Raw genomic sequence first — 26,022 nt, 5'->3', positions numbered from 1 at the left:
CTAATAACGTCACAAATTACCCCTAAGTGACGTTTTATGGGCGTCATGAGGATCGTCACGGAATCCCCGTCACAGATTACTCCTAGTGACGGCGCGTGCAAAATAACGTCACTGAAGATGGGACCTTCAGTGACGTTCTCTAGAACGCCATCAAGTTGTTATTTCCGTGACAGCCAACTAATGTCACACGCTACAAGAAAATATGCCATATTGTACTATATTCAGTGATGTAGCAACGTCACTGAATTCATGACACGTCTAATTCCCGAGTAGACTATCCCATTGCTAGCATCATTACTTTCATTATTAATGAATATGACGCCACATATATTTAATTTATTTTGAATTTAAATCAAGACAAATTATCAAGTCCACTATATTTCAAATGTACATCACAATAAGTATTTAATTCATATCACATTATATAAATAAGTTAAGATCCAAATCACATCATAAATTTACAATATTATATACTTCATCTCAGCTCAACCGTCCTCTCAACATAAATGATAGTAAAAAGTAACACTAGCTCACGAGTTTGAGACAACAATAGACAAGTTAAAAAGCAATATTTAGATAAGTAAAGACCACATGTGCTATCCTGATGATTGTAATATATGATGCAACAACTATCTTTCCATCGCAAAAGGATGGCCTTCATGCACCATTAGGTGTGGATTGGGACTGCTAAGTTGCTTGAGCACTTAAGAGAAAACCAATCAGGTTATTCGTCTCTTGTTAATTCTTTTTCCAGGCTTCATTCTTCTCTTGCCGGATCTTCTTCACATATTCGAATTCTTCGTGTTGCTTCCTCTGCATCTCTTCAAATGCTCTTTGCTTGTGCTTCAAGTCTCGCCACTAACTCCTATCGGTGCCTGTAAATCGGCAAAACACAACAATGTTGCATCCCGATGAGATGAAAATAGACAAGATAACAAGGTACAAGAGTACCACTAAGAAGCTTACAATCTATCAAAATATGAATGTAAAATAGAGAGGTACATTATTAAATGTGAGGGCAAACATTCGAATTGGCAAATGAAACAGTAAATCCAAAAATAACTTATAATGGTTAAAAACATGCACAACCAAGAGATAAATTTCATTTATCATTTTGAGAAACATCAAGCATCACCAATAAGATATCAAGTCAGCAACCCAGGCAAGAAGCAACTATGCTTGGACAACAGTTTTTTAGATCAAACTAAACCAGCCTATATCGTTCTGCTAAAAATCAAGCACATAAACAAATCAAGAAATTATACTGGATTTTAGGATTAGAAACCATACATTACAACCTTATTCTCATGCCTTTGTGTTGCAGCAACAAAAACCATGCAACAAACCATGTATTTCTCATTACAAACATTTATTATTTTTTATGTTACTTCAGATTATTGGATTTGGATCAAACCATACATAAAGCACTCCTTAGTTTGTTACAAGAACTGAAAACGAATGTCTTATTCACAAATATTTGTGTTTTCATTTTCTCACTATCATGAGGGCTCTGTGCACGTGCAGAAAAGCAAGAAAAAAGAAAGAACCAGAACACAACGAGAAACAAGATAAGTACCTGTCCCTCGCATCTCTCGCCTCACCATCCTTTTGTTCAATTCTTTATTCTAGAACTCAAATATGTGCTGATGAAGTAAAGCTCCCAAATCTCTCGGATCTTGATGCATAACTCATGCTGGAAAGGAAGGTGCTATGGGTGCTTTCTTCCTTTAGAACTTCAGCCACAATCATTGAGTCGCACACTGGTTACTCACCTTCTGATTGTGTTTCCCTTTTCTTTTCAGTCGCATTCTATTGTATAAAGGAAGCCATTGATGCTCAAGTAAGGCAAAGTTCATATGATGGATACACTGAATCAATATGAGAATCTATTTCAAGTCAGAAACAATAAAGGAAGAAATCTTACATAGGGTAGATGTGTCGGCTCGCTCATGCTGTCAGTCTTCCTGTTCGTATGTGTCTCTTTGAACAAGACTTGGGTTCTGATTATTGTACTTGCCTTTTTCTACAAGATATATGAAAATCTAACATTACTGCTCCATATATAATGACAAGATGCGATAGACATAGGACTAGAAGTAAGGTATTTGGAATTCTTACAATTTTGCTGAAAGTGGAAACATAAGACCTAGATCCAGTCTTTTGGTGATGCTCGACAACTTCTCAGTTTTGTGTTTTCGTTTTTGGCATGGTACAACCTTTAGGTACCTGGGTCAAACAAGTCAAAAGAATGCAGTGGGTCAATAGTGACTTATTCAATGTCAACACTAGTTCAAAAAGGCAGGCAGTGAACATAGATAGCATTGTCTAAAAGAGTGGAGGAACAACATGAATCAATCTTTAGTTAACTATTTGTGATACTTAAAGCCAGTGAATCCACACTGATGTACACATTATTTAAGATGTCAGTCCACACGATATATTACCATTGCTTTGGACATAGAAAGGGTTGCTTCCTCTTCATCTCTCAAAGCCCCTTCCTGGAGCTTACATGAATATAACAAAGTAGATAAGTTAGGATGCAAGCACATGATGCACTAATATTGTATATAAATGATGATCTCACGCATTGGGATCTAACAAGCAAAGCAATTAATAGCCAGCAAGCCAAGAAAAACAAGACCTAAATGTTCAGAACAAAAAACAGGAAAAAAATATTATTACCGTAGCTACTGGCATAGTTTAGAAACCAGAAAGTTTACTACTCTTTTACAATTAGGGCTCGATGGATGGTGTTGTATGTTTGCAAAGTAGGAGCAGCTTGATTTTACCCAGGTTAGTATGTGAGAATATAGTAGAATACTGAAGCTTACAATGTATCTGCTTTTATCAAAGTTCTGGGCATACTAAAAATGCTTGTGGGCTTCAGACGCTTAACATCATGGGTAGCTAAATTAGGAGAGGCATGGAAAATATTAGGTTTAGTTCTCTTTTAACTAGTACTGGAGAGAAAAGTACACTGATACAGAGCTAAACATCTCTTTAACGAGTCAAAATCAAGTGTTGTCTCAGTCTTTATTCAGTTTTGACAGGACTACTTAAGGACTATTTATGGGGCATCAGAACCACAAAAATAAAATTCAGTTTTGCATTTTAGCATAGATAAAGTGGCTGCATCAGGAAGCTAGTTTATTCCGACATGTAGATACAGGGATACAAGGATGCACTGCTTCCTGCTTGTAATTAGTTCTCCTTTTATATGTTGAATACTTTAGTTCATGCGTTTATGTTCGTCTGATTATGACACCATACATCGACCGAGAGCATCTAGTTTTATAATCACAGCAGGGTACAACCATCAGATGGTTAACATATAATTTTGTTCTGAATGCAAGAGTAGCCATACAAGCACATGGCGGCAAAAGAAATCTCCCAGCTAAGGCCACGCATCTCATGCCTAACTGAACTTTTCAGTAACAGTAACTATACTGCAGTAGCATATATTCAGGTTCAGCCCTTTTTACAATAGCAGGCTATAACAAATGCAAAACCATGTTCTCACTAGTGTAGTTTTGCACACAGACCAATCAATAGGATATAAGTAAAGTTATCTAGCAGGAGGTTCAGGCTTTTTACCATCGCAGGCTATGGCAAATAACTAATTGCAGAGAAGGGTGGGATGAGTAGTAGTACGCATGAACCCTAACCATTGAACGCCAAGGGGTGGCAGGATGAGGAAATCACCGAGAGACGTCGCCAGGCGTTGGGGAAAAGACAGCAGGGTGCTCGCTGGGCGGGTTGATGCGGTGGATCCAAGCTCGGCGGCGGGGCGGCCTCCTTCAAGCTGGCGTCCCTGGTCGCTGCAATTGGGGGGAGAAGAGGGCCGGATCCTCGCAGGGCGGGATGTTTGCGTGGATTCGAGCTCAGCTTGTAGGGCGACCTCCCCCGATCTGCCGCCGCCAGTCGTTCCAATCAGGGCTGTAATCTTGGGGAGAAGAGAGCCAGTTGAATCGGGGCATAAGAGATATGCGGCGTGGGCGGTGGCTCTTCGCGGGTGAAATAGAAGGAGGAATTATGGCTGGGTCTTTGACGAGTGGGGACACAGGGTGGATGAGGGGGAAAATAGAGAAATGGAGCGAAAAGAGTATTTGGGTGAAGGGAAAAGCGTTCTTTTTGCGGAGAACTGATTTATTTTCAGGATTTAGCTTCCACTTTGATATCATGCAATTCATTTAATTTGAAATAAACAACAAATGATTATTATAAAAAGTAAATCTTATATAAACATTATGATGTGGTATTTTCCATGTAGTTTTTTTATAATTGTAAATAAGTATGCCGAAGCTTGTACGCAATGGCCTTAAATATGTTTTTCTCGCCCACATGGGTTCCTGCGGTATTGATCCCGACCACGATGGAACCGATGGTTTCATTTCAATTGGGATCAGACGACAAAGAAATTGTTTGTATCTGTTGCGGAGATGGATGGTTCGCTATATAGATAAATCATTTAATTTTTTAGATAGAACGAAAAACATCACCTCGCAAGCACCCCATTCAAGTTTTTTGCCCAACAACTACCTGTTTGTAGATAAGATAAAAAATATTTTCCATCTACTCTCGTCTTTCCATTTTAACTTTTGAGACAGAGCAAACCAACATTAGCTCACTACCTATTTATTCTATAAATAATAACAAGATAATTGTGTTGATTTTTTTTCCATTGCCCGCACAGTTTCCATTTTATTTTGAGATAAACAACATCAGATCACAAATGTCCAATTAAACTTTTCGCCGATGCACTACCATTATAGTAGAAAAAACAAAATAACCATCTCAGGAAAATGAGAGAACAAAACAAGGTTTTCAGTTTACAAAAAACAATAAATATAAGTATTTCCATGCCCACTACCTACTTATATTAGATAGAGCAAAATAGTTACAACCCTTAATAGCATTTGAAAAAATTATGACGAGTACCACTACCCAAACTGATGCATGGCTCCTACATCTCAATAACCCGTGAACTAGCTATGGCGGGTCACACAGCTAGACGTTACACGACAAAAAAAATTATTCATCACACATTAGTAGTGTTTGGTGACATTGGCAAGTCCGTCATGAAAATACCAAACTGTCACAGAAATTGGTAGTCAGGTGTGCTCAGAGGCCGAGGCAATTAAGTGACGTTTATCGTCACCGATTTACAGTAATCGGTGACATTGTCCAACATCGTCATGAGGATTTTCGTCACAGTATGTCAATTTTGTTGTAGTGATATATTAACACCTACAAAAGTTGAAAAGCTGGCGTTTTTTACAGCGACGTGGTCTCTGAAACGCAACCTTGCCACTTGTTTCTTTCTTAAATACTACCTCCGTCCCAAAATTTTTGTCTTACATTTATCTAGATACGGATGTATCTAACACTAAAACGTGAATAGATACATATGTATAAATTTAAGACAAGAATTTTGGGACGGAGGAAGTACTAATAAACCTAATAAAAAATTGCAATAGCTACAAGATCCGTGATAAATATACACAATTCATTGCAAGTACAATATATAAATATCTTTCCCCGCAAGAAATATATAAATATCTTAAACTAAATGGGGTGACCCATGTGTAATGGAGTACAAGATCTTGTGTATGTCGGCGCCGGCCGGAGACAGCGAACCCTAGCTTTTTGGGAGGGAGTGGCCACATACATATATTCCCACGTGTATGAACAATTTTTAAAATCCAAAAACTTTAAACAAATGAACTTACATGATTATATATTTTGTACTCCCTCCATTTCAAATTACTTTTTCGTACTCCCTACATTTCAGATTACTTGAGGTTTTAGCTTTGTCCTAAGTCAATTTTTTAAATTTGTCCTACTTATAGACAAATATATTAAAAGATTGAAAGTAACACCTACAAAAGTTGAAAAATTTGGCGTTTTTGACAGCGATGTGGCCTCCAAAACGCAACCTTGCCACTTGTTTTTTTAGTAAGTATTGATAAACCTAATAAGATTACAACAGCTACAAGATACTCGATAAATCTACACGTTTTACGAGTACAAAATATAAATATCTTAAACTATACGGGTGACCCATGTGTAATGGAGTACAAGATGTTTTCTATGACTAGTAGAAGAGAATCTCATGAAGAATCACGTGTGATGGAGATGGAGATGCATATGTATGAATTGACTAATACTCGCTGACTGGTCGACTATTTTTTTTAGAAAAGAAGAATGACCCCAGCCTCTGCATCCGGAAGATGCATACGGCCACTTTATTGATTATTCTCGAAGACCTTACAAAGTATTACAATAATATGCCTAAATCCGCCATCTTTGCAACATATGCCACTACTCCTATCCATATGATGAAGGGGTGCTACCTGGGCCATACACTCGGTCTACTCACCTAAGCCTATCATCAAAAATCAGAAGCCCCAGCCGAGTCACATACCGGGTCTGGGGCATAAACTGGTCTGACGCACTCACATCTGTCGTCGCTGCCATCTTCCACGGGTCCGTCTTCAGAGCAGATATTGAGGCTTCTACCTTGTCAGGCCACTCCGTCATCGACGCCACCTTGACGCCAGACAACTACCTCCACCTGCGCGAGTCCATCACCGCGCATCGGGCGCCGAGTCTCCACTGCACCACGCCGCCGAGATCCGCCGTCATCAATGTGAAGGATGAAGTACCGCTCCACCAAAAAAGGCGCCCGCTGGTCCCTCGATCCCGTGTACGCCTCCAAGAATGACGCCCCCAAGGAGGAAACGACACCAACGCGCCGCCGTCATCCGATCAACTGATCTAGGGTTTCCCCCGGAGGTAGCGTATAGAGGTTTAGAGCTTCTCCACGGCGATGCCTTCAAGAAGGTAATGACACCACAGGGCGCCACCAAACGCCGGTCTTGGCATCAAGCCAAGCACAACGTTTTCACCCGGATCCGCTTGAAGAACCTCCATCACGTATTGTGCACATGGGTCGCCGTCGATCTGAGCCGCCGCACATGGCGCAGGCCGCACCGGCCAGATCAGATCTGTCCGAAGGGCACAACCCGCATGGTGCCGACCCAACCACCAGGCCCTCCATGCCGCCATCGCCGATCCGAGGTCAGATGGTGTGTCGCCGCAGACCCGGCCGCCGCCGCCGAACGCCGCCACGCAGCCCGAGACAGGGCCGGCTGCCGCACCCCACCATCGCCGCCCTTGGCCGAGGCAGCCGCCACGCCGCCGCCGGAAGGCAGGCCCGCCGCGCCGCCAGGCCAGATCGGCCGTGCCACCCACGCCGCGGGGCTCCGCACCGCCCACACGGCGCAGGCAAGAGGGAAGACCCCCGCCACCGCCATCAGCCCCGGGCTATAGCCGGCGGCGTCCTTCGGCAGCGGCGGAGGGAGGGGAGGACGGATGGGGACCCCCGGCGGCTAGGATTTTAGATCCTGCCCGAGTCGCCCGAGCGGGGGCGACGCGGGCAGAGGCAGGCAACATGTCTCAGGAAAAGGGCATAACAATTGACGGAGGAAGTGGTGGAAGAAAGAAACGGTCAAATTAATTATTAGCCTGATGAATATGACGCGGGCAGAGGTAGGCACACATAGAGTAATTAAAAACATGAATAGAGCAATCAAAAATTGCAAAAAAAAAAAGTTGTTGATATCGTAATAAGGATTAGGTATCCCTACCCTAAGATTCGTATGTATATCTCACAATCCAAAGAGGCCCTTACAGGGGAGTTCAAAGTTCAGAGAGCATCTAAAAGTTTTTCTTTTAAGTTGGGTTTTTTTTCGTTTTGAAGTAGGTAGAATTTAGGAGTGGACAGAAATACAAGAGGCGTTCAGGGGGGGTGCGGCCCATTGGGCTTTGGATGGGTCTGCATGCGGCAGACAAGTGAAGTGGGCTGCGCGGTCTCTTGTCTCACAGACAGACAGACAGACAGAGACCACCATGACTCCCGACCACGCTGCTGCTGCTATCGCCTCCCTACCCTACCTCGCCGCCGCCGCCGCCGGCACCTCCACCTCCACCTCCGGCTCGCTCCGGCGACCCCGCCCCTGCTGCTCCTTCCCTCTCCGCCGCCCTCCGCCCATATACCTCACCTGCGCCGCCTTCCCTTACACCCCTCCTCCCTGCGCCCCCGCCGGCGATGGTACGTTCCTCTGCTCCCTCTTCATGCCTGTCCACCGATACATGGTTGCTTGCTATGCTAACTTCGCAGTGGATTTTACTGCTCTCGTTCTCAATTCAGCTGTGCTAACGGTTATTGCCAAACGATAATGCTTTCTTTAGTTTGATAATCTCCTAAATTAGCTATAGCTGTGTCACTAGTTGTATATGCTATGATTTCCTGCAGCCATTTGCTATAACTGTTTCCTGAAATTCTCATGTCCACTTGTTCAGAATTTACTGGGTTAAGGTGGTTATCTGGTTATGGCACCTGCCCCCCTCTTGTCCCTCTGGAAACAGCAAAAGGCTAAAACTTTGTCTGTTAATTGACCCATCCTGCCTAACCCGTGCACGGAACTTCAGGAGTTCCTGCATATTATCAACTTGTTAGGCGGTTGGCAGTGAATGTAAAACGTAAACCATGGCTTACGTTACGTCTGTCTGGTCATATGTGTGCAGTATACAGTATTTGTGTCCCTCTTGAGCTACTTTTGAAAAATTACAACACCTTTTACAGAACGGTAACATTCCTGCCATTTCTCCTCATCTCAGGACAACACATGTTCCGTGGCCTTCCCCAGCCACGATGCTCCAACGTGGAAGCGGTCGGCGACGTGGCAGCAGCAGCAGTGCCCGACGATTACACAGAGAACACGCCATCAAGCAGTGGATACGCGAATGGCCATATGGCCACCGCTTCATCGCACCAAGAAGATCATCCTTCTGAAGGAAGCGCGGGCAAGGAGAACCACAAGGCTACTACAGCCAACATCAACCAAAAAATGGTCAAGATATCTGATAAGTTGATTGGCGTCTTCATGGTCGATAAGCCTACACCGACGGATTGGAGGAAATTGCTGGCGTTCAGCAGGGAGTGGGACAACATAAGGCCGCATTTTTTCAAGCGCTGCCAGGAGAGAGCAGATGCGGAAACAAATCCTGAGATGAAGCACGGCCTTCTCAGGCTGGCTAGAAAACTGAAAGAGGTGTTGTTGTCTTTCTTATCTACAGGATACACTTGACGATTCAGTTTTTTATGATTTAACTTGGCACTTGCTAGTGGTGTGTCTTATTTACAGGATACACATTATTTAACTTAGCACTTATTAATGGTACGTCACTCTATGCTTTTCAGGTAGACGAGGACGTACAAAGGCACAATGAACTATTTGAATTAGTGAAATCCACACCATCTGGCAAAATTGGTGATGTTGTTGCTAAGCGCCGTAAAGATTTCACGGTGGAGTTTTTCAACCACCTTTATTATGTCGCAGAGTCGTATAAGGATGAGCCTGCTAAGCAAAAAGGTGAGACACTTGAGAATTTGATTATCATTTTTCTGCAAATTTGACCTCTTTCCTCTTTCATGTCTTGACTGTTGCCTTTGATGGCTTATTCCACTCCTGATGTCATGTAACAGAGAAACACAAAGTGTCGGTTAGGACAGTCGTTTGCTACCTTGCTGAGTCCTTATGACAGACCATTGTTTCCCTGGTTCATCATTTTTCTCTTCATTGGTTTGCTTGCAGAGTTGGCAACACTTGGAAATGATTGTGTGGATGCTCTGCAAGCTCATGATGACATGTCTGGCAGTCTTCAAGCGCTGAATGTTGCGGAACTAAAGCTAAAGGACATACTCAATTCACCTTCAGTGGACGCTGCATGCCGAAAGATCGATGACTTGGCTGAGAAGAAGGAACTAGACTCTGCGTTGGTGTTGATGCTTTCAAAAGCTTGGTCAGCTGCAAAGGGCACCGACATCACAAAATCGGACGTAAGGATCTAGCGCTGCAAATACTTTCATGCTTCTTTCCCATCTTTGTCTCATTTACAGATTCCTAAGTTTAAGGGGATCTACCAAAATTCTGCAGGCAAAAGACATAATGTTCCATCTATACATGACTGCTGTGGCCAATCTCCAGAGGCAAATGCCAAAGGACATCAGAATACTGAAGCATCTTATAATGATTGAGGATCCAGCAGAACGTCTGAGTGCGTTGAATGACGCTTTTACTCCTGGTCCTGAACTTCAAGGCGAGAATGTCGATACCTTATTCACGTAAGTATTGTTAGTATTTCACAAAAAAGATTATTTTGTGTAATCTCGAAACCGATTTGACATAACCTGGTGGATTGCAGGAGTCCTGAGGTGTTGCACACTTGGGCAAGCGCTATAATCGACGCATATTATAGCAGCAGGGAGGGCACTCTCCTTGGGCAGGCAAGGGACTTGATGAACCCTAAAATTATCAAGAGGGTTGAAGAGCTTGTGAAGACGATCAAGGATCAATACCTCTGACTCTGAATGTCGATCATCAGAAAAGATTGTGGTCTCATGCTCCTGGTGATTGCGCTACAAGTATTATCATCTGAACAACATGATGGCCTTGCATGCTCTGCTTGCTGCGCAGCGGTAGCGGTAGCGGAGTTGCAGTCAATGGCTGCTGGGAATGAAGAATGCAATACTTCACACGGATTAAATCCGGACTGTACGGTGCATAAGTGATTGTAGACTGTGATGTATGGATGTAGGTTTCACTTAGATTGTATGTCTTGCTCCCTCAACCTCCCCATAGATAATTAGATAGTGTATGCAGATTGCCTCTGCTCAGGCAGAATCTGAAGAGGACACTGAGAGAATAGCACTTTATTGTGATCATGATAGACATAAAAAGATTTAATATTTTTCTTCAGATTTTCTGTGCAAACTTGGGTTGTCACTGGTGAGTGACATAAAAGTGAGCGAATTTGAAGGTAATTTTGTGATTCCTGCTGGTTATCAACAGTGTATCGTTTACATGAAGGTAGAGTTGAAGTTTGGAAATAGTTAAAAGTTTCGAGATTTGCCTGAAGTCTTGACAGTTGAGTGAAAAAACACATCTTAATTATGTACCTTTCGAAAACTTTTTCATTTGTTAGTTATATGTTAGCTGCTGTATCATAGTAGCTGATGTTGATCTGAAATCGCCATCATGAAAGATATTTCAGCTTGAGAGGTCATAAAGAATAATTTCAAGGGTTTCTTGGTCTTAGAATGTAGCTTCTCCCCAGACTTCAATGTATCTAGAAGATGAATGAATCATCATCTTTAGGGTTAGCGAAACATCAACGTCGTCTTGACCATGCAAATCATACAATACATATGCTGGTAATATATTGGAAGAAAGCAAGACTATGTTGTCAGTCAAATAGACTTGAACAAGTCATCATCAGTATCCTCTTTCTTTTCTCCCTTAGATGTGGCCTCAACATCATTGTCAAGCCAACAACACAAAAAGAAAGACTACACAAGTTCAAACATTGTGCTCTTTCAGTTAGGCAACAGCAACAGGAGCAGGCAGCCTAACAAGTTAGTCAACAACCACAACAACAGCTAGCTTAATAATTTGTCAAACAAGAGTACATCTTCCTCATGTGATCTACACACGAGCAATCATCGTAACAAGGCAAGAATTACACCAGACTTTTTTCGATGGTCGACACAGCCCGGCCGAATCAGTGGGTCGAGAAGAATGGCTACGTACACGTGGCGCACAGAAACAAAGATGATCACAAGATCCGGGAGTTTGAGGAGGTCGCTTCGGCGTCGGCCCTACTGCGACTGATCCAGCTATATTGGCTGAAGGCGGAACTGTCGTCCTGGTTGCCCTGCACCATCTGCTGGAACATCCTGATATCCGCGGTGTTTGCCACGTTGAAGAGCTCGCTTTGCCCTGGCTGGACACCGTTTGTTAGGTCAATATCCGCTAAGCTATCGAGGACCCGCACCACCTGAAAGGAGTGTGAGATGATTGACAAGTTGTTAATCCTCTGGCCAAATAAAATAAAATAAAATGGTGTAATTTTCCTTCTACATGATTAGGAAGCAAAGTTGGCAAGGCATACAATTTTGTCTGTGTGTGCATTGGATGTGGTGCGAGATTCACCACAAGGCTCAGAAGTTAAGATGTCGATGTTTCGTTAACAAGGACAATTTATTCTTGATGGCAGAAGGATTTGACAAGGACAGGACTACCTAAATCAACCTTGTTTATCAAACAGTGGTTTGTGCCTCCAACCCAAGCATGCATCTCATTTGATTGGCTCTAGGAATGTCCACATGATATAGTAATGTAAGGTGGTCAGATAGACAATGGCCATGCGTACCTGGCTCATTCTGGGCCTCTTTGATGACGAGTGTCGAATGCAGGCTGCTGCAGACTCAATCATACGAAACATTTCGACCTCATTGAAATTCCTCTCAAGCCTGGGGTCGACTAACCCTTCCAGCTTTCCCGTCTCAAGAGCTCGACTAAGCAATGGTCTAGCCTGCAAATAATGTCAGTTTGCATAGTTTTGAAAAAGAAAAAGGAAAGGAACAAACCAACTAAATGAAGGAACATGTGGGAGGAATTACAAGTTCATTTTAATAGAGACCAAATAAGCACCCAAATTAATGTTGTAAGGAAGGAATATCAGGATATTTCTGTACATGATAAATATCATGCTACAGGAAGCAGGTCTAGGCCTGCAGCAACTATGACATGCCACAGGCTTAGACACCGTAACTTCATATCCGAAGAATGAAGAGTGGTATTTCCAACATATGTACTTCTATGCCTAGTAAGTTATTACTCAAAATACGGGAACCGGGCATTTAAGGTGAAATTTTCAACTTACAACCTCTACAATGACAAATCCATCTGATGAAACAAGTCTGTACTGCATGACTATCCTAGTGAACAAAAGACAAACTACCCATCTGAATTAAATTTTCAACTTATAACTTCTACAATGATTATCCTAGTGAACAAATAACAAATAGGAGACCTTCAATATGATACGCACATGCAATCAAGCATCGGCTACATATGCTCGATGATCCCTAAGTGAAAACAAATTTAGGCAATAAGTTGAGTGCTATAACTCACCCACTCAACAAGGCTCTCATCACCCAATGGTCTGGATGAATCAACAGGCTTTCGACCAGTCATAAGCTCTAAAAGTACAACACCAAAAGAGAACACATCAGATTTCTCAGTCAATTTGCCACTCGATGCATACTCTGGAGCCATGTATCTGCAAGAAAAGGAGAACATTTTAGTCATCAACTCTATATGATCACAGTATATGCTTCTGAATTCGGCAGTACTTTGCTCACCCAAATGTCCCCATAACCCGTGTAGTTACATGTGTTACAGCATCCAAAGCCAGTCTTGCAAGACCAAAATCGGCCACCTGGAGTTCACGAATATCATGTAATCAGTAAATGAACTAGATCATGAGATACTCTCAGGCTCGTATAGGGAATGCAATTACCAGTGCGTCAAAGTTATTATCCAACAAAATGTTTGAGGATTTGATGTCTCGGTGGATTATCCTTGGATGGCCTGTGAAAGGGCAAAGAAGGCAGCCGGGTTAACAGAAAGCAGAATGAAAATGGGAAAGATGATGAAAAGGTAAGAAAGAGCATTACAATCTTCATGCAGGTATGCTATTCCACGAGCAGCACCGGCAGCAATTTTAACCCTAGCCAACCACTCTAAAACAGGCCTTCCCTGTCCTGCGAACGCATACAGTTCAGAACAACCTCAGTTTGTTGTACAGCCAGAAGTTACATATGGCAATGGTTTTTGCACAAATATTGCAAAATGTTAACAAGCGTACCGTGGAGATGATAATGCAGGGTGTCATTCGACACGAAATCGTAGACGAGCAGCCTTTGGCTATTGGCAATGCAGTACCCCACGAGAGACACCAAATGCCGGTGATGCACCCGACTGATTATCTCCACCTCGGCTTGGAACTCGCGCTCCCCTTGCCCACTGCCATCCCTCAGCTGCTTGACAGCCACGTCTTTCCCTTCGGGCAGCCGGCCCTTGTACACCGACCCGAACCCTCCTTCGCCGAGCAAATTGCGCGGCGAGAAGCCGTCGGTGATCTGGTACATTTCTTGGTACGTGAAGAAGCGCGAGTTGCCCACGCTCATGTCGGACAGGCACGCTTTCAGTCTCGGGCTCCCGGCGCTGTAGTTGGTGTGGACGGAGGGGTCGGCCGACGACAACATTGCCGCGTTCGCCGAGCCGCCGCCCGAAGGAACTGCGAAAAATGTGGTTAGATATAAGAATGAATGTATGCATGACTGAATTAGTGAGTGTGCACTGAATTCACATTCAGCACATTGAGGTTGAACTTGAAGTATTACCTGAACCTGAGGGTGGTAGCTCTGAAGAAGAGTACGGCGGCGACCTGAACCCGGGGCGGTAGTCGTCCCTCCCCCTCCGGCGCTTCTTGGTGTAGAGAACGGCGGCCGCTATGAGGGTGACCACCAGGAAGGCGAGCACGGCGCCGACGGCGATGACGACGCTGTTGCTGGCCCCCCCGTTGTTGCTCGGCGTGGCGGAGGCCTTGCCCCGCTCCCCGGCGGACTGCGTGGAGGACTTGTTGGGGCTCCTGCCGTGCTGGTTGGCCGGGTCGACGGCCGTGGCCGGCGTCGGCAGCTGCGGGTGGTGGCCGGCCGAGGGAGGGGGCGATGGCTTGGCGTGCGGCGGGGCGTGGGCGGGGGGCGAGGCAGTGGGGGAGGGAGAGGTCGGCTCGGTTCTTGGAGCTGGAGCGGCCGGCGTTGGTCTTGGCGCAGGAGCCGTGGTTGTTGGGGGTGGCGCTGCGGCGGGGGGGCGCTTGGGAGGCGGGGAAGGTGGGCTTGTGGTGGTTGGAGGCGGCGTGGAAGTGGAAGGCGCGGGCTTTGGAGGTGGGAGCGCGGCAGGCGGCGTCGGTGGCGGCGAGGCGGCGAGCTTTGGAGGTGGAGCGGACGGCGGGGAGGAAGGAGGAGGGGATGTCGTGGAGGTGGAGGTGGAGGGCGCGGCGGCGTCTGCTGCGGGAGTGGCATTGGGGCGCCTGGAGGTGGCCGGCGCGGGCGCGGAGGCGAGGGCCCGGGAGCGTGCGGAAGGGGCCGGCGCCGAGGCCGCCATCTGTCTGTCTGTCTGTGTGTGTGTCTATCTATCTAGGTTGGGGGATTTGACACGGAAGGATGGAAGGAAGGTAGGTAGGTTCTCTGAAATCGGAGGTGAGGGAGTGCTGCTGCTCTGAGGTTGGGAAGAAGAAGATGAGGAAGAGGGAAGCGGGGGGATAGATCCGGCGGGCAGCACCCAATCCTTTTCAGTGCGCCATGGAATCAGAGGGAGGAAAGGAAATGGTAGGGATGGAATCACAGAGAGAGAGAGAGGGAGGAAGATGAATCCAATCCCATTCCCTTCTTTTGCCGCCGCTGCTGCTTTATTATTTACAGACACACTCCTCTCTTTCTTTCCCCTGCCTACGCTACGCTAAGCTAAATAGATTTTAGAGTGGACAGTGAGAATGAATCAACTCATCATCACTCCTCAGGCAATCTGGAAACAAAAAGGAAAATAAAGGTGGAATATTTATATGGATGCTCTCTCTGTGTGTGTGTCGGCACAAGAAAGAAACAAGCAAGTGAAAGATGAATTCATACTCCTTTTTCTTTCCTTTTTCTTCTCCTTTTACTACATTTTTATTAACAAACAAACACACACCGGTCAACTGCTCACATTATATCAATCTTATACGTATAATAATCAACACTTTTTCACTCCAAACTAAGTAACACATCTTTTTATTACTCTGCTACTATGCTCAAATGGTACAACTTTATTTACACAACCACAGTAAGGCACGCTTCATACTATGCCCCCATAGAGATCCATGGAAAACCCAAGACGGCACAACATCACAAGAGGCATAGAGGATGTTAAACCCATCACCCACTCCATAACAAACACAACCCAAACTTGACTACCATGACGACCCAAGCACAAGCGTCACGGGGACACTGCAAGAATAAACCGCTTGCTTGCATGAGCGTGTGGAAAAAGGGAACTGCAAGGATAAACCGCTCACTCACTTCCTTCGCTTTCCCCTCTCCCACCTTCCTGCTTTCACACTCATTTCTTCTTCTTTTTTCTTCTTTTCATTAATAAACACCGGTCAATGCTGGGAATTTTTAGAGTTTTTCATTCTAAAAAAGTAAGTGACCTTGCCTTTTTGTGTGCTTTGCTAAAAGGGCCATTTTTTTGGAGTTCAAGACAAAACAATAGCCTGCGCATTTCCAGTAAGCATGACTTTTTATGTGTGCTTTTCTAATTACTACTCCCTCCGTCCCATAATGTAAGGTGTTTTTTGACACCAGGTGTCAAAAAGTGTCAAAAAAACATCTTACATTATGAGACGGGGGAAGTAAAAGAAAAAGGACCCATTCTTTAGGTTAACAATTAAAAAAAATTGGCCCATTTTTTCCTTTTTTTTCAGAACCATGCAGAAGATCTAGCCCCACGTGAATTCGTTAAGAAAAAACGATGCTACAACACCAACAAGGCATGACCCATACCACGTCATAGAGGCACGACTAGGTACAGCACCCTAAATGGCCAAAAATCACAAGGGATGGAACCGAAATTCTTACACTGCGAAAGTTACAGCACGATCCACAACAACACGACCCAAGCTCGCCTACAATGACGACCACCACTGAAGCACAAGTGCCACGGGGACAGTAACCTTGAGCCAAACCGATACAAAGTATAGGCACAACATTATTGAGCAATATATTGATTTGAGCGCAGTTTTGGGTTGAAATGCCACATGTCACAACAATGATTACACGAGTATAATTGCCTGCTTTTACTAGTGTAAAAAGAAAATGCACCTAACAATTTGGAATTTATCTCAAATACTTGTAAAAAAAGGAACGCAGTGAATTTACTTGGGGTTCATTGGGTTTTTTTTTCTTAAAAAAAATTAACATTTGCATGTTGGCATGCGCAACAAATCTAGTCTACTACTCCCTCCATTGCTAAATATTTGTCTTTTCAGAGATTTCAAATGGATTACCACATACGGATGTATATAGACATATGAGGTAAATACACCCGAAGTCATAAAACTTGCACGCGATGGTCAGTTTGGTGCACAAACTTGTAAAATACATGTTTCCGATCATCAAACTTGTACAAGCGTTCATATACGATCACATTTCATGTACACGGACGTATGCAAGTTCTATGACTCACTCATTTTTTTCAGTATGTAGTCATTTGTTAAAATCTCTAAAAAGACAAATATTTAGGAACGAAAGGAGTAGATATCATGGGTATAAGTATCTTAAAATCATCACATGTAGGCTACACGAAGACAAATATGGTCTGGCAAAATGAAATTCTATTTTCATCATTACTATTTTGGATTAACAGAAAATTGTAGTTATATGTGCATATATTACCGCCATTTCTTTATTTTTCTGTCCAAAAAATGGCCTAAATGGAGGGCTCGCCAGCTCGGTAAACAAACGTTATATTATTAATTATTGGAACATCTCTAGCAGCTCCCGCATAAGGCCGGTAAACTACGCTTTTCCGGCCGTTATACGGGACGACCCAAATAATCGGCCCGAGTAGATACCCCAAAAAAGTCCTGGCCCATGAAAAGCCCCCCCCCCCCCCCCCCCCAATCCGGTATATATGCCGGCTTCCGGCCAATTTAGGGTATCTGCCCTCCATTTCCTCTAGCCCTCTCCGCCGCCTTTCGTGTACTCCAGCGAGAAATCGAGCGACGACCTTTTGCGGCCTGTTTTCTACCGGATCGAAGCTACCATGGCGTCCGCCGGTGCGGGGCGTGGCGGCGGAAGGGGGTTCGGCGATCGCGGTGGCTTCGGGTGTCGCGGTGGAGGCGGTGCGCGCGGCGGCTTCTTCGCCCGCAAGCGCCAGAACGACGACGAGGCCGGCGACTCTGGCCTCCGCTCTCCGGTGTCGAAGAAGCAACGGGCGGCGGCGTGCATGCGTGGCGCCAAGTCTCGCAGCACTGGATCGAGGTCGCGTGCGTGGAAGACCTCCCAGCGCTGCGACCGGCTCTTCGACTCGGCGATCCAGTGCCAGTGGGAGTGCCAGTGGGAGGCCGAGTGGGCGTGGTTTCAGGCGAGGACCGCCGCCGATGCCAAAGATGCGGTTGCGGCTGTGCGGCTGCTGACGCTTTGGGATGAGTACCAACTCCAAAGCCGGATCTACTGCGACCTCATCTACGACACCATTCATGGAGGGAAGCCGCTACCCGCCGAGGTCATCTCCAGCGACGACAATGACGAGGGCGACGACTCTGACTCCGACGAGTAGAACCCCGGTGAAGTAGACCCCGCCCACCCCCAGCTCCGGCGACTAGTAGATCCCCTATGCTATGTTTCGGTGCCCCTATGCTATGTATAATTATTATGGTTTGCAAAAACTCCCCTATGCTATGCGTGGTGAACTATGATGTGTTGGGTTGATGAACTCCTGCGAGATGTTTCTAGCGCGAAGTACTTTGTTTAAATTTCTATCATATGCGGGATCGCTATCCTCCTTTCTTCTTTTGATTAACAAACACAAGTCAATTGCTGGAATTTTTAAGAGTTTTCCATTCCATAAAAGTAAGTAACCCTGCCTTTTTGGTGGATGGATGAGGTGAGCTCGAGTAGATTTTGGAGTGGATAGTGAGAATGAATCAACTCATCATTCCTCCGGTAATCTGGAAACAAAAAGGAAAGGTGGAATATTTATTTTGGTGGATGGATGGATGCTGATGATGATAGACAATGGGTGCTCTCTCTCTCTCTGTGTCGGCACAAGAAAGAAAGAAGAAGGAGGCGCGTGCGTAGGCAAGGCAACGGAAGAAAATGAGGACTTCTTTCTACAACACAAATGGAAGAATAAACCCTTCGCTTTCCCCTTCCACCTTACTGCTTTCATATTCCTTTTCCTTTCCTTTTCTTATTTTATTTATATATACTAATATAATTAACAAACAAACACACACCGGTCGACTGACATTATCAATCATATATAATCAAGACTTTTTTCACTCCAAAGTAAGTAACACATGCCTTTTTCATTAGTGTGCTAGTACACTAAAAGGGTAAAAAGGCATGCCCCCTGTCACGCCACAGGGGCGTGCCTCGCTGAAGAACTCTAAACAACATGACATCGCAAGGCATGGATGCGAAACCCAGCACCCAATCCGCAACAAAAGCAACCCAAACTTGACTACGATGACGACAACATCAACGAAGCACAAGCGTCGCGGAGACACTGCAAGAATAAACCGCTTGCATGAGCGTGTGGGAAAGGGAACCGCAAGAATAAACTGCTCACTCGCTTTCCCCTCCCACCTTCCTGCTCTCATACTTCTTTGTTCTTCTTTTTTCTTTTCTTTTATTCTTTTGATTAACAAACACCAGTCAACTGCTGGAATTTTTAAGAGTTTCCCATTTCCAAAAAAAGTAAGTAACCCTGCCTTTTCTTCTGCTTTGCTAAAAGGGCGAATTTCTGGGGTTCAGGACAAAAACAACCAGCCTGCTCATCCCAAGTAATCAGTCATGCCTTTCTATGTGTGCTTTGCTAGCAATTAAAAGGCAGACGAGCCATATTCTTTCGGTTAACAATGGAAAAAAATATGAGTACCGTCAAAAACGCGACCCAAACTCGACCACCGTGACAACGATGACAACAACATCGACTAAAGCACAAGTGTCATGGGGACACCGCAAGAATAAACCGCTTGCATGAGTGTGTAGGGAAGGGAACTACAAAAGTAAACCGTTCACTCGCTTCCTTCGCTTCCCCCTCCCACCTTCCTACTTTCATACTCCTTTCTTCTTTTTATTAACAAACACCAGTCAACCGCTGGAATTTTTAAGAGTTTTTCATTCCAAAAAAAAGTAAGTAACCCTGCCTTCTTGTGTGCTTTGCTAAAAGGGAAAATACCCATGTTAAGCCATATTCAGAACAATTGGCCCACTAGTAGTAGTAATTAAAAGGCAAAGAAGCCATATTCTTTCGTTTAACATTGAAAAACAATTGGCCATTATTTCCTTTTTTTCAGAACCATGTGGAAGATCTAGCTCCATGTGAATTCCTAAAGAAAGAATGATGCTACAACGCTGAGAAGGCATGTCCCATGCAACATCATGGAGGCACGACTAGGTAGAGGCAGAGCACCCTAAATGACCTAACATCACAAGGAATGGAACCGAAGCTCTTACAATACGAAAGTTGAAGCCCGACCCACAACAACACGACCCAAACTTGCTTACCACAACGACGACCACCGAAGCAAAAGCCTCACGGGGACAGTAACCTTGAGCCAAACCGATTCAAAGTAAAGGCGCAACATTATTGAGCATCGTGGCTGCCGGCCCAACATTGCCGGACCTGACGCCACCTAGGCCGTAAAAGGATACCATGGAGCTGGGGGCGTCAGATGGGCGCACACGAACGCCGAGGACGAAGCCAACCACTACCAGGTTGTGCCGAAGAGGCGGAGATGCATTCCCGAGCAGCAAAAGTTGAACAGCCATGAGCAACAGCCTCGGTTAACCCGCGACAAAACCTATTTGTATTGTATAAATTATGTATGTATGGTGAGCAATATATAGATTTGAGCATAATTTTGGGTTGAAATGCCACACGTCACAACAATGATTACATGAGTAATTGCCGGCTTTTACTGGTGTAAAAGGAAAATACACCTAACAATTTGGAATTTATCTCAAATACTAGTACTAGTAAAAAAAAGGAACTTACTCAGGGTTCATAGTTTTTTTTAAACTAACATTTCCATGTTGGCATGCGCAACAAATCTAGTCTACTAGATATCATGGGTATAAGTATCTTAAAATCATCACATGTAGGCTACACGAAGATAAATATGGTCTGGCCTCCGCCCTCCGGTGTCGAAGAAGAAACGGGAGGCGGCGTGCACTTGCGGCGCTAAGTCCCGCATCGCCGGATCGAGGTCACATGTGTGGAAGACCTTCCTGCGCTGCGGCCGGCTCTTCGACCTGGCGCTCCAGCGCAAGGACGCGGCCCAGCAGGCGTGGTTTGAGGCGAGGACCGCCGCCGACGCTGGAGATTCGGCTGCGGCTGCGCGGCTGTCGGCGCTATGGGAGGAGTATGACCTCCAAAGCCGGATCTACGACGACCTCATCTACGACACCATTCACGGAGGGAAGCCGCTGCCCACCGAGGTCATCTCTAGTGACGAAGACGATGAGGACGATGACTCCGACTCGGATGACTCTGACTCGGATGAGTAGAACCTTGGTGAAGTAGTCCCCCGCCCACCCCCGGCTTCGACGACTAGTAGATCCCCTATATGCTATGTTTCGGTTCCCCTATGCTATGTGTGGTGAACTATGGTGTGTTGAGTTGATGAACTCCGGCGAGATGTTTTTAGCGTGAAGTACTCTGTTTAAATTTGTCATATGCGTGACCGCTATACTCCTTTCTTGTTTTGATTAACAAACATCAGTCGACTGCTGGGATTTTTAGGAGTTTTCCATTCCATAAAAGTAAGTAACGCTGCCTTTTTGTGTGCTTTGCTAAAAGGGTAAACCACCCATTTTTTTAGAGTTCAAGGAAAAAACAACCAGCCTGCTCATTCCAAGTAATCAATCATGCCTTTTTTATGTGTGCTTTGCTAGTAGTAATTAAAAGGCAAAGAAGCCATATTCTTTGGGGTTAACAATGAAAAAACAACTGGCCCATTCTTTACTTTTTATTTTCAGAACCATGCGGAAGATGTAGCTGAATTTGTTAAAGAATGATGCTTCAACACCGCGAAGGCATGACCCATACAACACCATAGGGGTTCGACTAGACGTAGCACCCTAAATGACCTACCATCGCAAAGAATTTGGTCTGGCAAAATGAAATCGTATTTTTTCATCATTACTGTTTTGGATTTATGAAAAATTGTAGTCATATGTGCATATATTACCGCCGTTTCTTTCCTTTTCTGTCCAAAAAAGGGCCTAAATGGAGGGTTTGCCGTAGCTCAGGAAACAAAACCTACATCATTATCACTGTTATTTTTTTGGTGTACTGCACAAAACACCGTGGTACCGCCCACCGCGGCATTATGGGTCACCTTGTTGTTACTTTACATTATCCACATCCAACAAGATAAATCAAGGTGATGATGTGGGTGGCCCAATCACAAGCACAACACATTACTACAATTATTACCAGCTAGCAAGACAGCACAACATTTGCAACCACTGCAACAATAGACAGCCACCATGGCATGCTTCTCTTCTTTGACTGACCCATCATAATGCACAAGAACAAAGACCAGACCACAACACAACATAGTGGTGTGGCTGTCCTGAGGTGGCCCCTGCCTGCCTAGTGTCCACCCCCCCCCCCCCCCCCCCCCCCCCCCCTCCTACCCAGCAAAAAGGTGATTGTGCCAACTGCCACCCATCCACTCTGCCTGCTAACCCATCACCCTAACAAGACATCAACATTGCACTACAAAATCATTATCATCATGATGATGATCAGTTAACACTCAACATTCAGGCAAGCAAAACATCACTTCACTCACCAAGGCAACACAAGCAGCTCATGGATATAGAGCGCTGCTACACGGACGACAGTTGCCAACCGGAAGACGCACGACATGTCATATATCATACCATCCATGGGCAAGCCATCGTGCGCATGTCGTTCAGCAAGATGTCGTCCATGAAGGACTTTCATAGATATATGTCACCAGTGCTTAACATAATTAGTTAATTGATATACCAGGTCTAACACAAAGAGATGGCAGGGCTCACTCACAACAATCTGGATGCAACTCCGCACAAACATATATGGTATACTAACGACATTTAATCCAAGGTAGCAGGACTAGCAAAACTTCCAGCAAATAAACAGTAAACAGAGAGAGGGGGGAGGGGGTGAAGAACATGAGCCATGATTGGCCGGCTTATTGCTTTGTGCTCAGCCTAACAGCTGCTGAGCCTCCTCTGCCTCCTCCTCCTCCTCCTAGGCAAGGGGGAGGAGGAGCCCTCTTCAATCACTGCATCACAGTGATGAGCTCAAACTCGACCAAGGACACATTGTTGTCCTCCTTCACCTTGAAGTCCGCAGGGCTCTCGGCGGCCTTGAGCGTCCCCCACTTGTCCACGGCCAGGCGCATCGACCCCTTGTACATGTCCACCCTCGCCTTCCTCGCCTCCACGATTGCCCCGGGCTTCATGATGTCCACTAGAGCAAGAAACGCAAGATAAATTCCCATCAGGGCAGTTGACCAAGAGAGTAATAATCAAGTTAAGCTGGCAAGCAATGAGGGGACATAGGTAGGATGTTTGGACTGAAACATATATGCAGCAGAGTATCATGATTTCAACTTAAGATCATTTCACAAGTGTGAGGCGTTGATTATAGCACGCACCCATGAATGATGATGGCATACTGCAAGTTAGTTTAAGTGCTGGGCCTGTTGGAACTAGCAGGATTTCTTAACAAGATAGATGGAAATCAGCTCAGATCTATATATTAAGGTAAAGAAAAACACATTTATTGCAAACCAGACAGGCAAGTCACCGGAGACCGGCCAGGGTCCAGGGAATTTTGCAAACCCAGAAAGTAAAATCATGATTACATCATCAAGCCAAGCGTTGAATGCACGATGAATACAGGGATGGCAGCTATGATCAGAAGGTGGTTGATTGTGGAAAGCCTGAAAGTTAAACCCTGATAACAAGGGGTCAACCGTTTGTCTGTCGACCGTGCAATTACGCAGGCAAAAGAAGAAACAGGTCAATCAAGTTAATAAGCCAGCAATGAGTGAACATGAGGAGTAGGTTATTTGGACTGAAACATGTATGCAGCCGCAGCAGAGCATCAGGATTTCAACATTAGCCAGTCCTGTCATTATAGTCCTGTCATTACAGTGGCTTCGTTTAAATGCCAGCTGTGGCTGAACTAGTAGAATTTCAGATGTTGAAGGAAACCAAACTACGAGACAGATAAGATCCCAATTATGCATGTATAGTTTACAAGCAAGCAATCAATCATAGTAAATTTCTTCAAAGTGAATCAATGAATCAATCAGGCAGAAGAAGAAGAAGAAGAAGAAGAAGGAAACGGAGGTGAACGAATGAATCTGGGAGACTACCTTGCTCGTTGCGGGCGGTGAATACGACGACGCCGGTGTCGTCGCCGACGATGCACTCGGCGATGCGCATGTTGCCGCCGGCCCTGCCGCCCTGCGGCCTGTGGAGGACGACGGGCTTGGAGCTGAGCACCCGGAGCTGGAGGTTGTGGCCGTAGGTGCCCGGCCGCAGCTCCTCCACCTTGTCGAACGTCATCGCTGCCCTTTGCCTGGACACGGGAAACCGATGGACGGGATCGTGATCAGAGGAATCGGGTATCGAATCAGGGCGGTGGGGATCGGGATCTTGAAGAAAGAAAGAAACAAGATCTGGTCCGATCCGATCCGAGCTCCGAGTCAGATAGCGAGAGCTCAGATCGATCTTCCAGGGGAGGGGACCGAGTGCGGACGTACCTGGTTTGGTTGTGGACGGTGGAGCGAGCGAGGGAGCGCGTCTCGTCTCCTGCTTGCGCTGCTTGGATGTGATCTGAAGATGAGATCCGCCGGAGGAAGAAGAAGAAGAAGAAGAAGGGAGGAGGAGAGGTTTGTCTCTTGGTTCGTTTGGTTTTGTCCGAGAGGAAGGAGGAAACCGCCGGGGGACCCAAGTTGTGGTATGAATCCAAACCCAATTCAACCCCCTTTGTCTTTGTTTGTTTCCCCCCTCTCTCTTTTCTCTCTTCTCATGTATGGGGTGTGTTACCAAACAACAAACTTGCTTCTACTCTGACCCGATGTGAAATTCACCCGCCGGCAATCTTGATTTCCCCCCCAAAATTCATTTCCGGCGTTGTATATGCTTCATTTCCGGCGTCGCGTCGCCTTGATCCTGCTAGTTTGAGCACGTCACGTGTCAAAATTGGGGTCGTGTCGCCTTGATTCTGCTAGTTTGAGCACGTCACATGGCAAAATTAGGGTTACTATGTATGCGTTAGCGTGCATACAGTTCTTCAAAATAAAACGTATGTATGCGTTAGCGTGCATATAGTTCTTCGAAATAAAACGTATGCAATGACTTAATCCATTGCACACAGTCCGTTTTGAGAGGTCGTGGGCTAAACCTGGTTGGGGTCGAGTTATGGAATTGTGTGTGATGATAACAACAAGTCACATAGAACTTCAGTAGTTACTCCGCATGCAATACAATTCACACAATTATTAGATAGCAATTGTGTGTGATGTTTGAAGTTTCACAAACAGCTATTTTGCATAGAACATCTGTACAGATCATGCCACCTCATGTGTTTTTTTAGCCCAAATCACAGATAGTTAACTCTTCGAAAACATGCTTGATTGACATCAGTGTAAATATATTCTCAGAATAGGTAGTTTTACTAAAAAAAATGAGACATCGAGTAGGTAAATAAGATAGAAATTCATCAATAATACTCCACAATCCAGTTCATTACATAATATATATTATCACACACATATGTGTGTGAATTGTTGTGCTATAAATACATTAAATTTAAAGACAAGTAATAAATTAACTAAAAATCAATAGTCCCTCCTAAGGGCCCTTTCCTTGCGTTTGGCCACGGACTCCCTGGTGCGCACCGGCTTCCCAGCGCGGAGGGAGATAGCCTCCTCCTCCGCCTCGCACTCCGCAACATGCGCATCGGCAGCTTCCCGGCGGGCGTAGGCCTCCGCCCTGGCCATTGTAGACGACGCGTAGGTGAGCTCTTCATCGGTGGCCTTCTCGACGCGATCTGCCCACCTTCATGCAGCGAGGAGGCGCAAAGCGCCTCTGGCCCTCTTGGCGTTGAAGCAGCCGTCTTCATTGACCTCCTGCGCGTGCCAATGCGCCTCTTCCTCCTCGCGCTTCTTCTCGTCCGCCTTCATGACCGCCACACGCCTGGCTTTTTCAGCCGGCGGCAACGTCTTCCACAGAGCGAGGTCGAACTGACTCCAAAACCACTCCTCGGTAGGGGG

The 26,022-nt window shown here is 45.3% G+C and overlaps 3 protein-coding genes and 1 long non-coding RNA gene across 9 annotated transcripts; 1 reads left to right on the top strand and 3 right to left on the bottom strand.

The window, feature by feature from the left end:
* Nucleotides 1-398: 398 nt before the first annotated feature.
* Nucleotides 399-4,020, bottom strand: LOC125541215. Of its 5 annotated transcripts, none has more exons than XR_007297464.1 (6): nucleotides 3,703-4,020; nucleotides 2,445-2,498; nucleotides 2,119-2,226; nucleotides 1,925-2,023; nucleotides 1,577-1,809; nucleotides 399-875 (listed from the first exon to the last, which is right to left on the bottom strand). It is a non-coding gene; the product is annotated as an uncharacterized LOC125541215 (long non-coding RNA). The 5 variants fall into 5 exon arrangements; XR_007297466.1 differs by having other exon boundaries at nucleotides 399-865; nucleotides 2,445-2,504; nucleotides 3,666-4,017; XR_007297467.1 differs by having other exon boundaries at nucleotides 399-865; nucleotides 3,666-4,017.
* Nucleotides 4,021-7,873: 3,853 nt separating this feature from the next.
* Nucleotides 7,874-10,823, top strand: LOC125541205 (uncharacterized protein At4g37920). The gene is made up of 6 exons (XM_048704672.1): nucleotides 7,874-8,113; nucleotides 8,683-9,116; nucleotides 9,266-9,437; nucleotides 9,660-9,904; nucleotides 10,002-10,189; nucleotides 10,270-10,823. Exons 1-6 carry the CDS (start codon nucleotides 7,912-7,914, stop codon nucleotides 10,427-10,429), a joined length of 1,401 nt encoding a protein of 466 aa, XP_048560629.1. The 5' UTR covers nucleotides 7,874-7,911; the 3' UTR covers nucleotides 10,430-10,823.
* Nucleotides 10,824-11,480: 657 nt separating this feature from the next.
* Nucleotides 11,481-15,408, bottom strand: LOC125541188 (proline-rich receptor-like protein kinase PERK8). Of its 2 annotated transcripts, none has more exons than XM_048704664.1 (8): nucleotides 14,321-15,408; nucleotides 13,777-14,208; nucleotides 13,586-13,672; nucleotides 13,429-13,499; nucleotides 13,271-13,347; nucleotides 13,041-13,188; nucleotides 12,277-12,438; nucleotides 11,481-11,901 (listed from the first exon to the last, which is right to left on the bottom strand). In XM_048704664.1, the coding sequence occupies exons 1-8, from the start codon at nucleotides 15,075-15,077 to the stop codon at nucleotides 11,680-11,682; spliced, it is 1,956 nt and encodes a 651-aa protein (XP_048560621.1). In that variant the 5' UTR covers nucleotides 15,078-15,408; the 3' UTR covers nucleotides 11,481-11,679. The 2 variants fall into 2 exon arrangements, with proteins under 2 accessions (XP_048560621.1, XP_048560613.1); XM_048704656.1 differs by having other exon boundaries at nucleotides 14,315-15,405.
* A 7,291-nt stretch (nucleotides 15,409-22,699) lies between these two features.
* LOC125541178 (uncharacterized protein At4g28440-like) lies at nucleotides 22,700-24,742 on the bottom strand. Its single transcript, XM_048704647.1, has 3 exons — nucleotides 24,508-24,742; nucleotides 24,118-24,323; nucleotides 22,700-23,204 (listed from the first exon to the last, which is right to left on the bottom strand). The coding sequence occupies exons 2-3, from the start codon at nucleotides 24,308-24,310 to the stop codon at nucleotides 23,014-23,016; spliced, it is 384 nt and encodes a 127-aa protein (XP_048560604.1). The 5' UTR covers nucleotides 24,311-24,323; nucleotides 24,508-24,742; the 3' UTR covers nucleotides 22,700-23,013.
* Nucleotides 24,743-26,022: the final 1,280 nt, after the last annotated feature.

This window comes from Triticum urartu, chromosome 1, assembly GCF_003073215.2.
Source record: "Triticum urartu cultivar G1812 chromosome 1, Tu2.1, whole genome shotgun sequence".
Classification (NCBI taxonomy): Eukaryota; Viridiplantae; Streptophyta; class Magnoliopsida; order Poales; family Poaceae; genus Triticum; species Triticum urartu.
The sequence above is the reverse complement of the archived record's forward strand: the minus strand, read 5'-3'. Positions and strand labels throughout refer to the sequence as shown.

Excerpts from the sequence above, each read along its gene's own strand:
- LOC125541205 (XM_048704672.1), top strand. The coding sequence starts at position 7,912 with ATGACTCCCGACCACGCTGCTGCTGCTATCGCCTCCCTACCCTACCTC. Across the intron at positions 9,905-10,001 it reads CCGACATCACAAAATCGGAC|GCAAAAGACATAATGTTCCA; the intron begins GTAAGGATCTAG and ends AAAATTCTGCAG. Across the intron at positions 10,190-10,269 it reads AATGTCGATACCTTATTCAC|GAGTCCTGAGGTGTTGCACA; the intron begins GTAAGTATTGTT and ends GGTGGATTGCAG.
- LOC125541188 (XM_048704656.1), bottom strand. The coding sequence starts at position 15,077 with ATGGCGGCCTCGGCGCCGGCCCCTTCCGCACGCTCCCGGGCCCTCGCC. Across the intron at positions 13,500-13,585 it reads AGCATACCTGCATGAAGATT|GCCATCCAAGGATAATCCAC; the intron begins GTAATGCTCTTT and ends GCCCTTTCACAG. Across the intron at positions 11,902-12,276 it reads AGAGGCCCAGAATGAGCCAG|GTGGTGCGGGTCCTCGATAG; the intron begins GTACGCATGGCC and ends CACTCCTTTCAG.
- LOC125541178 (XM_048704647.1), bottom strand. The coding sequence starts at position 24,310 with ATGACGTTCGACAAGGTGGAGGAGCTGCGGCCGGGCACCTACGGCCAC. Across the intron at positions 23,205-24,117 it reads CACCGCCCGCAACGAGCAAG|TGGACATCATGAAGCCCGGG; the intron begins GTAGTCTCCCAG and ends TTCTTGCTCTAG.